This window comes from Herpailurus yagouaroundi, unplaced genomic scaffold (assembly GCF_014898765.1).
Source record: "Herpailurus yagouaroundi ecotype Mexico unplaced genomic scaffold, PumYag 208, whole genome shotgun sequence".
Taxonomy (NCBI): domain Eukaryota; kingdom Metazoa; phylum Chordata; class Mammalia; order Carnivora; family Felidae; genus Herpailurus; species Herpailurus yagouaroundi.
The window spans coordinates 10,188,037-10,204,835 of NW_024412439.1; the positions used below are offsets into that span (position 1 = coordinate 10,188,037).

Sequence of the window (16,799 nt, forward strand, 5' to 3'; positions counted from 1 at the left end):
CGCTCCTTCCGGACCACGATGCCCAGCAGCTGAGCCTCCAGGCCCTGGGAGCACGGGGACGCGCGGTGGGACTCGCGCTCTGGTGACGGCACACCCCTGGCACCCGGTCACGCCTCCCCCCACCTCGTCCCCTGCCGCTCAGCGCAGGGGGCCTTTGTCTCCACCCCGCCGACTGGACTCTCCGGGTGCTTCCTGCTCCTCGCTAGCTGGGTCCAGGCTGCAGCCCCCGCCCCCACCTGTTCCTTGACAGCAAAGTTGACGATGGTGGTCTTGGCCGAGGTCTCAGGGCTGTAGTGGGGGTTGGAGAGCTTGGTGGTGATGTAGAAACGAAAGTTGCTGTTGTACTCCACCTCCTTGTCTGCAATGCGCATCAGCAGCCGGCCGCCTGCAGCCGGGCCAGGGTCAAGGGCAAAGGAGCCCTGGTGACCAGCTGTGGGCTGGCCCAGCCCCCAGCCCGCATCCAGCTGCCCTAATGCCCAGCCCGGGGCTGTGTGAGCGGAGGGCCACAGTCTGAGGGCCGGCCCTCCCCCCCCAACCCCTCACCTCGTGGCCCAGCTGGCTGGTCTCTAGGATTTGTCCCCCAGCCCAACCCCATAGGAAGCCTGGACCCTCACCGATTCGAGCTACAGATTTGTTGAGCACAGGGTTAAGTGTGGGGTCCAGATACTCCTGAACGTTCTGGAGCAGCACTGGGTATCCAAACTGGATGGCCTTTTCTAGAATTTGAAGGTAATTGCTCATCTGCAGGTCGATAATCTGGAGGCCCTAGAGAGCAAGGGAAAGAGACGGGAGACACGCTGAGGGACCCAAAGTAAAATCTGACTCCGGGTCGGGCCTCAGGAAGAGGCAGGCTTGGGAAGACACGCCAGGGGCCCAAGAGCAGCCCCCGCCCTGCCCCTCCCGCCAGCCTTTACCTGGTTTCCTTCCATGTTCTTGATCCACTTCAGGGCCTGGGCCTGAGGGTCAATCATCAGTGCCCACCTGAAGGAGGGAGGTCAGTCAGAAGACAGGCTCCGCCCTTGCCCTGCCCCCGCTCCCGGCAGCCTCCTTACCTGTTGCCTCGGGTGACGATGATGCCATTCTCTGTGGAAAAGGCATCCGAGGGCAACCCTTGGATGTTCCAGTCTCGAACTTTGGTAGGATTGGACAGGAAGTTATCGAAGGTGAAGCGCGGTGAGCACGGCACCTCCAGCTCCCGGATCTGGGCGGGGAAGAGCCCCGGACGTCAGCCTGGAGACCCGAGCCCCGCTCCCCGCCCCGGGGCCCCTGCCCCCCCCCCCCCCCGCCCCCGCCGGGTGTCTCCCCGTCCTCCCCGCAGCCCTGGTCTCGGAGCCCAAGAGCTCACGAGGACCTCAGCCCTGCCTCACCTTCCTGATCCATATCTGGGTGACGATCTCATCCCGGTAGTTGGTCAGGAAGGGGCCCATGTAGGACAGGAAGGCGGCGGCCAGGAGACAGTCACCTACCAGGTAGCCCAGATCCTCCTCCAGGCCCTGGGTGGGGGGTGGGGGGCGGGCAGGGGGGTGTAAGGAGGGCCCCGGGCACTGGGGAGCGGGGGCTCCCCCCCCCCCCCCCCCGGACACTGGCTCCATCAAAGAGGCGCTTTGTCCTAAACCTTCGGCCCTGAGGAGTCCAACCTGGTTCTAATCACTTCAGAGTCGCTGTCTTTCACAGTGATCCTGTTTACATTCTGGTGATAAGGCCTAACCCTTTCCTGAAGCCAGGGGCTCCATAAAGGCGGAGACAGGATGCGGTGGGGGGGGGGGGGGGACTGTTTCTGTAAAGTCATCAAGTCCGTGGGCTATAGCAAAGGCCCTGGCGCTCGCTCCCCAGGCCTGTGCAAACACGGGAGCCGCCCCTCAATGGCACAGACTCGCTTTCCGCTGCTCGCACCATATAGGAGGGGGGAGAACTCCCGTCCCCCGTTCCTGGATGTCCCTGCACCCGGGGGTCCCCATGTTCCCCGAGTGTCCCTCAGCTGACAGGGGACGGAGCTGTGGGACCTGGCGGGCAGGGAGGAGAGCCGGGCGGGGCCCCCAGAGCTCACCTTGACCGTCTCCTCCCAGCGCGCCTTCTCGCTGGCCAGCCCTGACACCAGCAAGCCCGCTCGCTCCAGCTTCGTTTCCATGTCCTCGGACTTCTTGCGGAGCTCCTCCTTCTGGGCCAGCTTCTCCTCGTACTGCTTCTCCAGCATCTCTAGCTTCTCAGCCACCTGGGAGGGACCAGAGCGAACGGCTCAAACGCCACTCTTGTGGCCGCGCTGCTCGGGATGCCGGTGGCCCGTCTGCCGTTTCGAGGCCTTGGAGCCTCCGTGGCCCGGTGTGCCACGTGACGATGCTAACCCCTACCCCGTAGGGCTGTCTCAGACAGAAAACAAGACAAAATATGTGTGGCGACGTGAAGTCTTCTTTCCCTTCCCCTCCGCCACTCTTGGGCCAGGAAACTTCTTGTCATGAAACTCAAGGCCGGGTAGGAAGACAGTCCCCTTGGAGCATAATAAGCCACATGAGTCCCACTGGCAAGAGAGGTTCAGAGGGCACAGAAACGACTGCCACCCCCACGCCAGTGTGGCATGGCCCGAAGGCAGGACCTCGAGAGAGAAAGAAAAATCTAGAAACTGTTGGAGAGAGGAAGAGGGACTCCATTCGGGGCAAAGGCCCAGGTGCAGGGACCCACACAGGGATGGGGATCCAACTGTGCAGAGTTCACGTGCTGGCCTGGTGCCCATGACCGGGCCTCATCTGGGCTGTGGGAAAGAGGGCACAGGGCGCAGGACATGGGCCCAACCACTGAGGTTGACTTCCAAAAGACCCTGGAAACGCAATAGATTAACTCCCCAAGAAACTGTCTTTAAAGCAAAAGCACCCAGGGCAGCTGCGTGGCTCAGTCGGTTAAGCATCCGGGTTCAGCTCAGGTCATGATCTCACGGTTCAGGGGTTCGAGCCCCATGTCATGCTCTGTGCTGATGGCTCAGAGCCTGGAACCTGCTCCGGATTCTGTGTCTCCCTTGCTCTCTGCCCCTCCCCTGCTCACGCTCTCTTTCTTAACAATAAATAAACATTAAAAAAAAAAAAAAAAAGGCAAAGTGGAGGTCCCAAATGTCACCTTCGGGTGACAGCACGCCTTCCAGGTCAAGCCTGGGTAGTGATGTTAGAAGGTATTAACATCCAGGGAAAGAAGGGGTCACTCCGAAGGGGTGAGTCAGCCGGGCCACTCAGGGACGAAACACCGGCTGGGGGTCTAGAAAGAGAGGGGCGCCCTTGCACTGGCACAGGTGGGCTTAAACCCGCTGGAGGCCATGCTGTCCAGCGGTCTTCCCTGCGTGCCACCTGTCGCCAGGTTCACGTGACTGCCTCCCCCCCCACCCGCGCAGTCCAGGCTCGTCAGCAACACTGATTATAATTGGGCTTCCCGCGGAGCTGTGTCTGTGGGGAAGCAGCCAGCCCACGATCGTTCTGGATTTCATTACTTATTTTGCATGTGGTGTTGTCTTCACTGTTTCTATTTTTTATACAAGAAATGTATGCATAAGGTTAAAGACCTAAATAATACGATAAAAAGGAGTTATAACAAAACCTCTTCCACTCCTGGTCCCGTTCTTCAGTAGCAAATTATTTTGAACCATTTCTCTTTTTATTCCTTCTGGCAGCGGCCTCCCTATCTCTGAATATTATGCTTAGGCTACTATTTTTAAAATACATACATGCATATTTATACATACATTAATCTCGTTGCGGTTTGTATCTTTTTAACTCAAAAATTATGGAAAGTTGCAAACCTAGGACAAAGAATCACATAATGAATACCTCTACGCCCGCCACATATACTCAACAGTTGTTAACATTCCGCCAGTCTTATTTCATTCTTTGCCAAAGTGTCTTAGAGGAAGTTACAGACTCATGAAGCGTCAAGCCTCAAGACGTCCCGGTGCAGATCTAGAACAAAACAAGGACATCTCCCCCACGATCGTAACACCGTTATCACACCTCACCGCCACTTTGTCTTTTTTTAAAGCATAATTTTTCTCTCTTATGTCTTTTCGTAAAGAGTGAATCCACATCAGAAGGGAAAAAAACACACATGGTGAAGGATCTGGCTTCTTCCCACTCCTGCCCCAGCCCTGCCCCAGCCTGTGCCCCTGCCCCAGCCCGTTTCTCCTATAGCTTCCCAGACAACAGTCCGTGCGTAGGGTCCACCGGTAATAAATACATGCACGGTGAAGGCAGGCCCTTGCTCGCCACCAAATCCCTGCACTTAGAAGAGTGCCCGGCGCTCGGGAAGTATCTCTTTGGATGAATTTTTTTTCATAAAGATAAATGCTAACATACTACTGTACTTTTTTTTCTTGTCTCCAAATCGGTTCTCGCCAAGCCGCCTCATTCTCTTTAACAGCTGCAAAATAATCTTGTGAATGACTGAACCGTAATTTATATAACAAGCCTCCTTCTGATAGACATGTGTGTCTTTCCAGCATGTTCTATTACTAACAATGCTGGAACGAACGTCCTTGTACACTGCTGCCTCTTTTTTATTTTGTTTGCTTTGTGAATAAGTGACTTACAAATTCAAAAGGGATAATTATGGGCATGAAAAGTCTCTCTGCCCCGCCCCCCCCATCCACCCTGCTCCCTCCTCGAGGTAGCCAACGCGACCTGCTTCTTGAATATTCCGCAAGAGGCGTTTTGCACACGCTCAGGTATATTCCATACTGCCGTTTCCTGGTTCGTCCGTTTGAAACTATCTCTATGGCCTCTCTGCTACAATGGACGCAGGGGTGACCCTCTCCCCTCCAGACTACACTTCTTCCTCCTCCTGTTCCTGCCCATGAGAATGCTTCAACTCCTTACCTTCATATCGCCGAACACCATCTTAAAACCCTGCTTTATCTCCTACAAAAGCATTGCCCAATCTTTACCCCACCCCCACCGACACCCAGCTCCCGCGTTTTTTTTTTTTTTTAGCTGTACTTTTAAGATTTAAAAAAAATTTTTTTAACATTTATTTTTGAGGGAGAGAGAGACAGAGACAGAGAGAGACAGAGCACGAGTGGGGGAGGGGCAGAGAGAGAGGGAGACACAGAATCCGAAGCAGGCCCCAGGCTCCGAGCCGTCGGCACAGAGCCCGATGCGGGGCTCGAAATCACCATCTGTGAGATGGTGACCTGAGCTGAGGTCAGACGCTTAACCAACTGAGCCACCCAGGCGCCCCTGTACTTTCATTTTTATGTTGTCAAGGCTGACAACAACGTTCCCGCTCAGAAGTCACAGCCTTCTGCGCTCCGTCTCTAGGTCGACGGTAACAGTTAAAGGCCACAAACAGTGCAACAGCACGCACCTCCGTGACCACGACCGGGCTGGTGCCGTGCGTGCCTGGGGGCCGGCCGACGGGCCGCTGCGCACACTGAGCCGGTTGTGAAATAGCTTCCTATCACCCCGGATTCTGTGCTTCTGTCTTGCAGAAATTCTGATCGGTTGGGTCGTGTCTCCAATCTCTCTTGTATGTTGTTTGGGTTTCTTGTTGGCGTGGCTGTGTATATTCCTTGACTCTACCGTCTACCAAACAGCCCATCCTTTGATCATTTTTCGTTTTCCCAGAATTCTTCCCGGTTCTCTGCGATTTTTCTCTTACCGTCCTCTTTCTGCTCTCTGGGTGTCATTTCTTCCTTATTTACCCTCTGATGACACCAATTTTTCCATTAGATTTGCTTTGTAAGTGCTTCTCGGTAGGATGAATCATCCCCGGGTTTATTGTGTCTTCTGGCGCCATGTTTTGTTATGATTTTTTTTATCTTGGCCATTCCCTTGTGTGTGGGAAGACTTTCACCACGCCTTTACATACTCCTTCTCCGGAGGGAGGTGCGTGGCTCATCTGACTGGTGAAATCAGCAAAGAATAAGCTGGAATGCTCCACCGAGCTCAGGCCGTTTCCACTCTGCCCCCCAGCGACGCCCAAGACTGAGTCCGTCCGTCTGACGACGGGGTCACTCCTCGTGGGCCCACCTGCCCACAAGGTCAGCCGCATCCTCCCACCTGATCTCCGAAGGTGATGTTTTGGCCAAACCCCTTTGGTTTCACATCTCAGTGTGTTTAGAACCCCCAGGCACAGAAGGCTGCTAGTTCGCAGATCCCTTCAGAGTGTATTTGCAGACCGGGAAACGCACTGAGAAACTTTGGGCGGGCCTTGGGGGTCTCAAGGGCAGACTTTGGGGTATGGACGCGTGCTTTGACTTGGAGGGTTTGCACAGGCTCCCACTGGGCACACTGAATTTTTACGGTGGTCTGGCTGTCGCCTGGGTGAAAAGGCTTTAAGCCGACGCTGTGATATTCTGACCTTGACAGATGACCGTGGCTTCGTCCACAAGTGAGTGGCCGTCTCTGCAGAGGCAGGACTGCTTGAAACAGAGCAGCCTCGTGGACACTGGGCTTGGGCTGGAGGGTGGCCGCAGGATGAGGTCCGCCGTGGCCTCGGCACAGAAGCGGCCAACACGCCGACCAGCTTGAAGTCGGGGAGTTTCCGGGCACTGATGGCTGGACGATGACATTTGCTGGTTTTCAACGGCAAGACTGTACATTCTGCGTGTACTATGGGTTCTAGCTTTCAATGGCTTTGGCCAAGCCTGCGTGGCACTAGAGCAGCTGTCTCATTTTATTTAAATTTAAATTCAGGGCTAAGGAGGCAATCGTGGCTCATCCACAGCCTTGGGACAAGGGAGGGGTTCCGTTCTGAGATTCCCGGTGACACAGGGCAGGTGGCGTGCAAGTATTATCTGTGCCTTAAGGGAGCATGCCGGAACAACTTGGGGGTTCCGGAGGGAAAAGCTGCGTCTTGAGACACGGACGGCAGAGGACTTGTGCCTGACCAGGTTCCCTGGGGCACAAGCTTCAGCAGCAGCAACGGCAGCTTCGGTTCAGGAATGTGCTGGAGGTGACTTTCCAGTTAGGAAAAGCACGGGGCGAGGTGAAAACCTTGCCCATGAGGCGGTTCTTGTAGGGCCTCGGCAATTCCACAAAGACAGCCAGCACCATGAGCCACCGCGATGTGGGGTGACCGCGCCTGGTCACGACACAGAGCGGGGGACGTGGTGTTCACGGCGGGGGTGGGGGTGGGGGGGAGGGTCAGATACTTGAAAGGACACAGCCGGGATTTCTGTTTGGGGTTTCCATGTGGCTTCACAACATGGGGGACATCTTAATGCTCCCTAATCCCACACTTCACGATGGGCGACGGTGGGTTTACAGTGGCAAAACTTACGTGTATTTTAGCCACAATAACTGCCCTCTCCAAGAAATACATACACACGTGTGGGCTTCCAACCTGCCCCCAGCACGGTAAATGCTTTTTGGTTGGATCGTATCTCATATTAATCTATCGTGGGAGGGTGTCTCCGCAGTTTGACATAAACTCACAGGTCGTGATTTCCAGATAACCGCCATTCTGGTGAAGCTAAAAACCAAGCTTTTCTCCACGTGTCCTCATTCCCGCAAACACCACTGAGTGTTCACCGTGGTCTCTGGAGCAACAAGAATTGTTGCTTCCTGGGAGTGTAATTTTGTCTGTAAATCCTGTATGTTAACTCCTGGGCCTTTTTTTTTTTTTTTCTTTTTTAAGTTTATTGGAGAAAGAGCACAAGCGTGCAAGCAGGGGAGGGGCAGAGAGAGAGAGAGGGAAAGAGAGAATCCCCAGCAGGCTCTGCACTGTCAGCACACAGAGCCCGACGCGGGGCTCGAACTCACAAACCCTGAGATCATGACCTGAGCTGAAATCGAGTCGGATGCTTAACCTACTAAGCCACGCAGGCGCCCCTTGAATCTTTTTAGAATTTCAAATGATGCTCACAAGAGACAGGATTTGGAGCCGCTGCAGGCTCTGAGGTCCCACAGGAATGACATCCGTTTCCAGGGACTGACAGCCCGTCCTGGCCGCAGCTTAAGGAAACAGATTCTCCCCAGATACTGAGGGCACAGCTGAGACCGAGCAGAATAAGAGACTGGATGGTTTGGGGACTTTGACTTGAGAATGTTGGCTTCTTGATTTTTAACTCTGAAAAAGCAGGATGATTTGCTTTCAGATTTTAATTTACTTGGACTTTAGTTTACTCAGGGACTTAACCTTTGAAATTTAACACCCTCCCTCAGGGTCGTAGTCAAATGTGTGGAATCTGTGTGTGTCATTACTCTGTAGCATTTGGCTGCCATCCCACGGTCTCGGCACACGGCCTGCGATACGCTATTCGGGATGATGTGACGACCAGGACTGGGATGCGAGAGAGAAAGAAGGTGAATGTTCAGTAGATTAGGCTTCTGTTTTGGCCCATTTCAGGGCCTTCTGGGGCAATTCCTTTTTTTTTTTTTTTTTTTAATTTATTTATTTAGAGACAGAAAGAGAGCACGAGTGGGGGGGGGGGGGGGGGAGGGGGAGAGAGAGAGAGAGAGAGAGAGAGCGAGCAGGCATGTACAGGGGAAGGACAGAGAGAAAATAGAATCCCAAGCAGGCTCTGCGTTGTCAGCACAGAGCCCAACGCGTGGCTCAATCTCACGAACGAGGAGATCGTGGCCTGAGCTGAAGTCAAGAGTCAGATGCTTCACCGACTGAGCCACCCAGGTGCCCGAGACAATTTCTAAGCCAGTGGTTTGTAACCCTTGCTGCCTGTCAGAACCGGGAAAATATATTTTCAGGGTCCCCAGCAAGTGAGTAACTATTTACTCCAGATTTGAGTTGATAAGCGATGTAGTTGAGCTCGGGGCCACTTTCCAAACCGCTGGGCCCTGGCACTGAGTACAGGCTCTCCCACCCCCGGCTGGCTCCGACTTGGAAGTTTTCAAAATGCTTTCAAAATGCTCAGGCTTATACTCTGGTTTCTCTTCAGATCGCATAAATCTTTCGCCTTTTACAAAATGCTCAGGCTCTGCCAGAGATGTGTACCGGCCGGTCTGTGGGGGAGCCCCGCATCGGCTCGGGGCCACCTGCAAATGGGCGGGGAGGCAGGCCTGCCCTGTCGAAAGGTACGTTTCCCTCTGACACTCCACAGCCTTTTCAGAGGCAGAGGGCAAAGCTGGGGTGCCCGTCTGCTTCCTCTTACCGGCTAGGGGCTCTCAAGAGACCTAACGTGGGGTGCTCTACAACCACTCTCCGGTGAATGATGCTGTCGGCAGCCGACCCCACGGCCCCACTTGTCACACGTAATTATTTGTCCCAGGATAGGAACCATCCAGGGGTGAGAAACCTTCCCAAACCAATCGCCAGCCCTGGATTGTTCACTCTCAAAAGAGACAGTGAAAGGGTGACTGGCCTGTGAGAGGCTGGGGGGGGTAATGGCGGCCGCAGGGACAGGGCAGGGAAGGAGGGCGTGAGGACAGAAGCCCCCTCGCCTGGCCTGGCTGCTTCTGCACAGAAGGGGTCGGAAGAGGCCCCGAGGGCCGCTGCACTTGGCAGTAAAGACGGGGACGTGCGGGGCTTGGGGTCAGGCAGCGTGGGCTCCAGCCCAGCTCTGCCGGCACCTCGAAAGTCCCTTCATCTCGCTAAACCTCAGGGTCCTCATCTGATCTGAGGACATTAGACCTGTGTGCTGTCCACACGTGGTGGCGGGTGAAACGTCCAGAAATGGTGTGACCGGCTTTGGCCGTATAAAAACTCAAAGGCCTCCATACGGCCAAAGATCGCATCAGATCTGGAGCTTGGAAACGACGCATCTGCCCGTCAGAAAGGGGAACGGCCACACAAGCCAGGGCGCACCGCCCGCAGGGTCCAAGGGCAGCACCAGCTCACGAGGTACCAGAATGGAACGAGCTCAGGTACAGAAATGAAAATCACTTCCTTATCTGAGCGTGGACGCCCCTGGGCGGACACACAAGAAGTTGTGAGAGAGGCTGTTTCCAAGGAAGGGCAGCAGGGGGTGAGAGGGAGGCGTCTCGCAGGCTGCTCTTTCTACCTTCTGAATTTCGCCCCGCGTGGATATGAAATCCTATCGAAGCAGGGGTGGAAAACGTACCGGATACGCGAGGAGACTCTCGGACTCCTGATAATAGCACTCTGCACCCTGCCTGCGGGAGCCGTTCACCCGCACGTCCTTCTTAAGTAGGGTTTACGCCCAGCGTGGAGCTCGACGTGGGGCTTGAACTCAGGGCCCGCTGACGGACAGCTGAGCCGAGCTCAAGAGTCAGATGCTCAACCGACTGAGCCCCCGGGGCGCCCCACTTGTCCCCATGTCTTGGAGGAAGTCACCTTGCGGGTGTCCAGCCCGCTCCCAGTGAGGAACTCCCTCTCCCTCCAGCGCGGCCCCACCCCCAGCCAAGCACAGTCTTCCCGGCCTGCGGCCCCCGCGTCACACTCTTGCCCTGTCCCCCTGCCCTGGCAAACACCGATTTGCCACCCGGATTTCATCACTTAACCCATCTCCGGGCCCGGCCCCAAAGCCCACGAGAGAGCCCACCAGCTCCGAGTCGAGTTGGGAAGGGAAGTGCCTTTGTAACCCTCCATGGGTGGCCGGGGGGGTGGGGGGGCTCAGCTTCTAAGCCAGAGGCAGCCAGTCTGGAAGGGCCCAGAGCAGGAGGCGGACGGGACTGGAAGGCAGAGGGGAGGAGGGGAGAAATCAATGGCAACGGAGCATCCCGGGAACTGGGGAGAGGGACCGCACGGAAAAGACGGGCGCGAGGCGAGGCGAGGCTCACCTCCCGCAGCTTCTCCTGGGCCTCAGCCAGCGCGGCTTGCTTCTCCTGAAGCTGGGCCAAGGCCACGTTCATCCTGACCCGCTTGGGCTCCACCACGCGGTACAGCCGCCCGTACAGCTGCGGGGAGACAGTCCGGCTGCAGCGGCCGCTGCCCCCTCCTCCGCCCGGGGCTTCCCCCCCACCCCAGCCCGGGGCTCCCGCCCCGCTTCCCGCCCGCGCCCCCGCTCACCTCCATGGCCCGCACCCACATGCACAGGGACTTGGCCGCCAGCGAGACCCGGCCGATGATGTCGGGCTGGAAGTCGGGCTGGGCGCAGTAGGCCCCGATCTTCTTCAGAACCTTGTCTGAGATGTTGTCTTTATCAAAGTGGATCAGTGACTTGATGAAGTTCTGCTCCCCTGTGGGATGGAAACCGGGGGCCTCAGCCAGAGGGCCTGACCCTCCTCCTCCAGGCCTCGCCTCCACTGCTTGGGCGCGGTTCCTGCCCCCACCCCCACCCCCACCCCCACCCCAGGGCTTGGCTCCCCAGCCCAGAACACTTCCTCCCGCGGCCCTCACCTCCCTCCCCAGAACCTCCAAGCCCCCAGGACGCCCTACAGTCTTCCCAGCCCCATCTCCCACCGGCCACCTACCTCAGACGCCCTGGGCCAAGTCCCTGCCCCAACACACACACATCATTACTTCCCCACTCTTTGCACATTCTCGTCAGGGCAGGGGTCGCTGAACTAGGGCCCGCAGACTTTATTCCGCCAAGGGAGCGCAAAGCCGCGAAAACCACGAGAACGAAACACAAAGACCCTTGTTTCGCATTTTCTGACTCTCATGCTTTTGAGGGCCCCAGAGGGATTCCTGCCTTTCTTTGGATTCCGGGATATGGTCCCGTATCTTCAATTTTATTTTATTTTATTATTATTTTTTTTTTTTTTTTTTTTTTTTTTCTTAAATGAAGGGGAGCTGTTTTCTGTTCCTTACAGCCAAAGAATCTTGACTGATCTTTACGTCTCCTCTTTCGTATGAGGCTCCACCTGCCCTGGAGCGTCGGTTCGATGCCTCGTTCGTCTCCGCCTCTCCTAGCTCCTGGCGCACGGCAGACGATTGAGAGGCACGGGGCGAACTGGCGCTGAGTGCGCCTTGGGTCTCTAGCTTACCTAGCTGCCTCTTGGCCTCCGCCCAGGTGGGCTCGTTGCCTCGAAGAATCATGACTGCCTGCATGACCATCTCCACTTGGGCGGGGGGCCGTCCGTAAGACTTGATCTCTCCTATGTCCTTCTTGTTCAGAGACTCCAGAGCCTGGGCAAAGGGACTCGCTCAGGGAGCAGGGCCGTGCAACTCAGGGGGCGGGACAGGCGCTTGACGGGGCGGGGGGGGGGGGGGGGGGGACGAGACCCCACCGAGACGCCCTCTTCCTCCCACATCCCCAGGGACTTCAAGGACACAGAAGGCTGTGTCCCACTCCCTTCCCTGGGCCTTCGTACCCGCATGGCTTCTTCCAGGGCTGGCAACGCCTCTTCTAGATCCTTCTGGGCATTGTCGGCCAGTGCCTGGCACTTGACTTCCTCGATTGCGATCTTCTCACTATTGGCTGTCACGGCCTAGGGAGGCACAGGGGGCAGGGTTTTGTCTTCGCCCTGGGCGAGAGTAGGGGGCCAGTGTCAGGGGAGCGACAGTGATCAGAGATAAGGTTAAAGAAGATGCGAGGGGCACCGCGTCCCCTGACACAGTCGCTGACGGTGCCCCGGGCAGCCCCTGCCCCCTGGTCACTAGTGGTGGGGTGCGTGGGGGGGCAGAACCCGGGCACAGGGACACCGCCCCCCCCCCCCACCTTCTGCTGCTCATCTGCTTCCCGCTTCTGCTGCACAATGATGACCAGGTACTCCTCACACTGCTTCTGGAACTCGGCCACCTTCTTCTTGGCCTCCTCCAGCTCCAGGGACATCACCTCCACCTTCTCCCTGGTCTCGTCGATCTTAAACAATCCCGTCCGCAGCTTGTTGGCCTGGCTCAGCAGCTCCTGCTGCTTCTCTCCCAGCAACCTGGGGCGCAGAGTAGGGTAAGGTGCCTGGGGAGGCTGGGCACCCCCGCCCTTCCCGCCTGTTACCACCGCCACCACAGTCAGGTTTTTAGCATTTCCCGCCTCAGTCCCTGCTAACAGCTTCCCAGCTGGCTTTCCTGCTTCCAGACCCTCATCCCTCTGATTTATTCCACGCACCACTGTCAAAGCAGCTTGTTAGACACTGTTGTCATCGCCGTGTCCCTACTTGAGGCTCTTCCACTGCCCCCCCCCAACCCCGTGCGCAGCAAGCAGGGGGCTGCGGTGAACCAGATGACACAAGCCTGTCCCAAGGGGGTGACCACCTCTCACCCATCTCCACCCTGGTTTCCCCACGTGGGAAGGAATGTGGGCTCCGTATTGCCACAGTGCGTGATTTTTTTTTTTTATTTATTTTGAGAGAGAGAGACAGCACGCGTGTACCAGCAGGGGACGGGGGAAGAGAGAGAGAGAGAGAGAGAGAGAGAGAGAGAGAGAGAGAGAGAGAATGAATCCCAAGCAGGCTCCATGCTGTCAGCACAGAGCCCGACTCAGGGCTCAATCTCTTGAACCATGAGATCGTGACTTGAGCCGAAATCAAGAGTCGCGCCCTCAACCAGCGGAACCACCCAGGTGCCCCGAAATGTCTCATTTTTAAAGAAAACCTGGAAATCCGGATTTTTCTAAGCCTCCCATTTTAAATGTTAGCAGCTTACTCAAAGTTTTGAATGTTATACAGACCAAAAAAAAAAAAAAAATAGCATCTGTGCAGGATTATTTTCTGGACCGAGCGAGGAAATGTGCATCAAAGGCTTAGCATAATGTCTGGGCAAACAGTAAACAGGCTGGAAGCCTGGGCGCCAAGGGAAGGCCAGGACTTGACTTTGCCAACCGCTGCAAGTGCCTAGAACAGTGAGTGTCACGTGGCAGATGCTCGAAAATATGTGTGGAAGGAATGAACGAACGAATGAATGAATGAATGAGGATGACCGCTCTTTTCACAAATGGCTTGTCCTTCACCTTGATCAAAACACTGAATCTAATAAATAAGGGGAGCCTTTTTTTGACATTTCTTTTACATCTTTCAAGGCAGACTATTATTGCGTCGGGTACATAAAAAGATACTCAATATGACTTAATAAATGAATATATAATTCTTGAGGAGGGTAGAAAGTCTAGAAAACATTCAGGGCTGACACACATATCATTGGTATATACGGCGATGTCCCCATTGTACTGAGGTTGGAAAAAGACACATCGTTCCAGAAATAAGGACAGAGAGGGTGTAGGGAAGAGGCGAGGCCAGAGGGCTCTGGAAACGGCCCTGCACCCAGGGAACCCCGTCTCTCTTTTGTTAACTCCCTGCACAGGAGGAGACCCCCACCCCACATCCCTGCCTTCCAGGGTCAGCACCTGGATCGTGGAGCCAGCCCCGGTGGGGGGGGCTGGCTCCTGGATCTTTCCCATTACATCATTCGGCCCATCGCCCTCAAAAGCTACCAAGCTCCCTGGCCCTCCCCGCCCTCCCCCACTCTTCTCCATACTTCTTATATCCCGACACGAGCTCCAGGTAGTTGGTGGGTGTGACATAGTTGTATCTCCGCAGCTCCAGCAACATCTTCTGGGAGTACCGCCCCACGGACCAGTGCATGGTGACAAAGATCTTGGCCACCTTCCTGTGGATCTGAGGCCCACGGAAAAGGATGCAAGACGGACAGTGAAGGCACTTAGAGAAGGGACACGGGAGGGAGGTCGGGGCTGGGCGTGTGGGGAGGGCCTCACATTCTCCTCTGTGCCCAGGTCCACTCCTTGGAGGTACTTCTCGGCCACCTCCAGCAGGGCCTCGTGGGGCCACTCGGAGAACCAGTTGATGGTGGTGCAGTTCACCAGGGCCGGGTACTGGCGGATCCAGTTCCTGGTGACGGGTTTCGAGAAGAGGTCAGTCCCCTCCAGAGAGGCAGCCTCCAGCTCCTGGCTCCCTCACGGGTCCGACCGCTTTCCAGAAACCCACGTGTCCCCTCCTCATGCTCCTGTGTCCCCCCCACCACCCGTCCAGGTCCGGCTCCCCTCAGAGCTGGCTCAGTGTAGCATTTAGGGACAGACGGCCTGGTTCACACCCAGCTGTGGCTCTTGAGCAAGGGAACATCACTTTCCTCATCTCTAAAATGGGAACAACGGGGCGTCTGAGTGGCTCAGTCGGTTGGGCGGCCGACTTCGGCTCAGGTCACGATCTCATGGTCCGTGAGTTCTAGCCCCGTGTCGGGGATCTGTGCTGACAGCTCAGAGCCTGGAGCCTGCTTCATATTCTGTGTCTCCCTCTCTCTGACCCTCCCCTGTTCATGCTCTGTCTCTCCCTGTCTCAGAAATAAATAAACGTTAAAAATTTTTAAATAAATAAATAAATAAATAAAACGGGAACAACAGGAATACCAACCAGGGCTGTTAGCTGACTCAGGGAGGCGACACGTGTAAAATGCTTAGCGCAGTGCCTGGCACAGTAATACCATTAATATAAAACCAAACAAAAGGGTGGCCCAAATGGCCTCTCCATACAATTCTGTCTCCCTCCTCCTCTCTGATGCCCTTAAAACCCGGTCATGCCAAGAATGGGTAAGCAAACCATGGCATATACACATAACGGACTATTACTCAGCCTTAAACAGTAAGGAAGTTCTGACTTCCTTGGGTGAAGGAATGGATGAAGCTTGAGAACTCTGAGCTGAGTGAAACAAGCGAGATAGACAAAGACAAAAACTGTATGACTCCACTTACGGGAGGTATCTAGATTAGTCACTCACAGAAACAGAAAGGGGTCAGTGGTTGTCAGAGGTCGGGGCGGGGAGTGGGCGGGGGTGGTGTGTGGAGAAATGGGGGATTATTCAACAGGTGTAGAGTTTCAATTTTGCAAGGTGAGAAAGTTCTAGAAATCTGTCACACACTGATGTGAATATGCTTAATGACACTGTGCCCTACACCCGAAAACCGGTGATGATGGCAAATTGTATGTAATTTTGCATTTTTAAAATCATGATTAAAAATTTTAAAACAGGGGCACCTGGGTGGTTCAGTCGGTTGAGCGTCCAACTTTGGCTCAGGTTATGATCTCAATGGTTGGTGGGTTCAAGCCCCGCGTCTGGCTCTGTGCTGACGGCTCAGAGCCTGGAGCCTGCTTTGGATTCTGTGTCTCCCTCGCTCTCTGTCCCTCCCCCGCTCGTGCCCTGTCTTTGTCTCTCTCAAAAATAAACGTTAAAAAGTTTTTTTCTTTAATGTTAAAACAAAACAAAACAAAACAAAGTGACAACGAAACGATGCAGTCACAGCACAAGGGAGCAGACAACTCCCATGTAGCAGCAGGAATAACCTGAAAGGAGCCGAGGTCTAGGGCGGGTAGGGCGGGCTAGCCAGGAACCCAGAACCCCAGAAGGGGCGGGGGGGGAGGGGGGGGGGGGGCAGGACAGACAGGCAGGGAGAGGCTGTCCCCGGATTCACCTGAAGGAGTTGCCCACGGGGCTGAGGCAGAGAACAATGTGCAGGTTGTCGCGCACGCGCTCAATGAGGTAGGCGAAGAGGCTGTCGGAGGACTGGGGCACCTGCTCGGCCTTGGCCTGCTCCGAGATGAGCGTCTGGATCTGCATGGAAGCCAGGCGCGCTTGGGGGAGCCACGGTTCCCGAGGCAGAGTCGGAGGGGTGGGGGCCGAGGCTGGGCGGACGGGACGGGGTGCGGCTTTTAAAGCCACTTGGGGGTGACGGAGGAGGAGCGGCTCTCGCCCCTGACGCGGGGGAGGGACGGACAGAGGGCCCCGAGGGAGCACATTCTGGGATCTGCGCTTCTTCAAGCTGGTGGAGGGTAGGGAAAGGTTCAAACCTCTTCAAATTCATCAGTCTTGTAGAGATTGGGGACCTCGCCCGAGCTCAGGACGTTGTTGATGTCCTCCAGGAACGACTCATCCGCAATCTGGGTGTCCACGAAGAGGAAGGACGTGGGCTTGAGCTCTACCCCCGCCTGGCGGTATAGACGCTTGATATCTGGGCCAGAAGAGGGCAGGAGGGAGGGGGGACAGACGGACTTCAGACTCGCCATCCCGTCCCTTGTACCCCCTTT

General features: G+C 55.8%; 1 protein-coding gene across 1 annotated transcript in view; it reads right to left on the reverse strand.

Annotated features, from left to right (window-relative positions):
• Positions 1 to 16,799, reverse strand: part of DNAH2 (dynein axonemal heavy chain 2) — a 101,596-nt gene that overhangs the window by 15,879 nt on the left and 68,918 nt on the right. Inside the window, exons 50-65 of the mRNA XM_040452939.1 lie at positions 16,563 to 16,795; positions 16,187 to 16,326; positions 14,480 to 14,612; positions 14,242 to 14,381; positions 12,491 to 12,701; positions 12,144 to 12,260; positions 11,817 to 11,958; positions 10,897 to 11,066; positions 10,668 to 10,784; positions 2,048 to 2,212; positions 1,368 to 1,493; positions 1,053 to 1,201; positions 915 to 981; positions 615 to 765; positions 237 to 385; positions 4 to 44 (exon numbers count right to left, since the gene is read on the reverse strand). Of these exons, the coding sequence (XP_040308873.1) occupies positions 4 to 44; positions 237 to 385; positions 615 to 765; positions 915 to 981; positions 1,053 to 1,201; positions 1,368 to 1,493; positions 2,048 to 2,212; positions 10,668 to 10,784; positions 10,897 to 11,066; positions 11,817 to 11,958; positions 12,144 to 12,260; positions 12,491 to 12,701; positions 14,242 to 14,381; positions 14,480 to 14,612; positions 16,187 to 16,326; positions 16,563 to 16,795 (2,251 nt within the window). The remainder of the gene's footprint in view (positions 1 to 3; positions 45 to 236; positions 386 to 614; positions 766 to 914; positions 982 to 1,052; positions 1,202 to 1,367; positions 1,494 to 2,047; positions 2,213 to 10,667; positions 10,785 to 10,896; positions 11,067 to 11,816; positions 11,959 to 12,143; positions 12,261 to 12,490; positions 12,702 to 14,241; positions 14,382 to 14,479; positions 14,613 to 16,186; positions 16,327 to 16,562; positions 16,796 to 16,799) is intronic.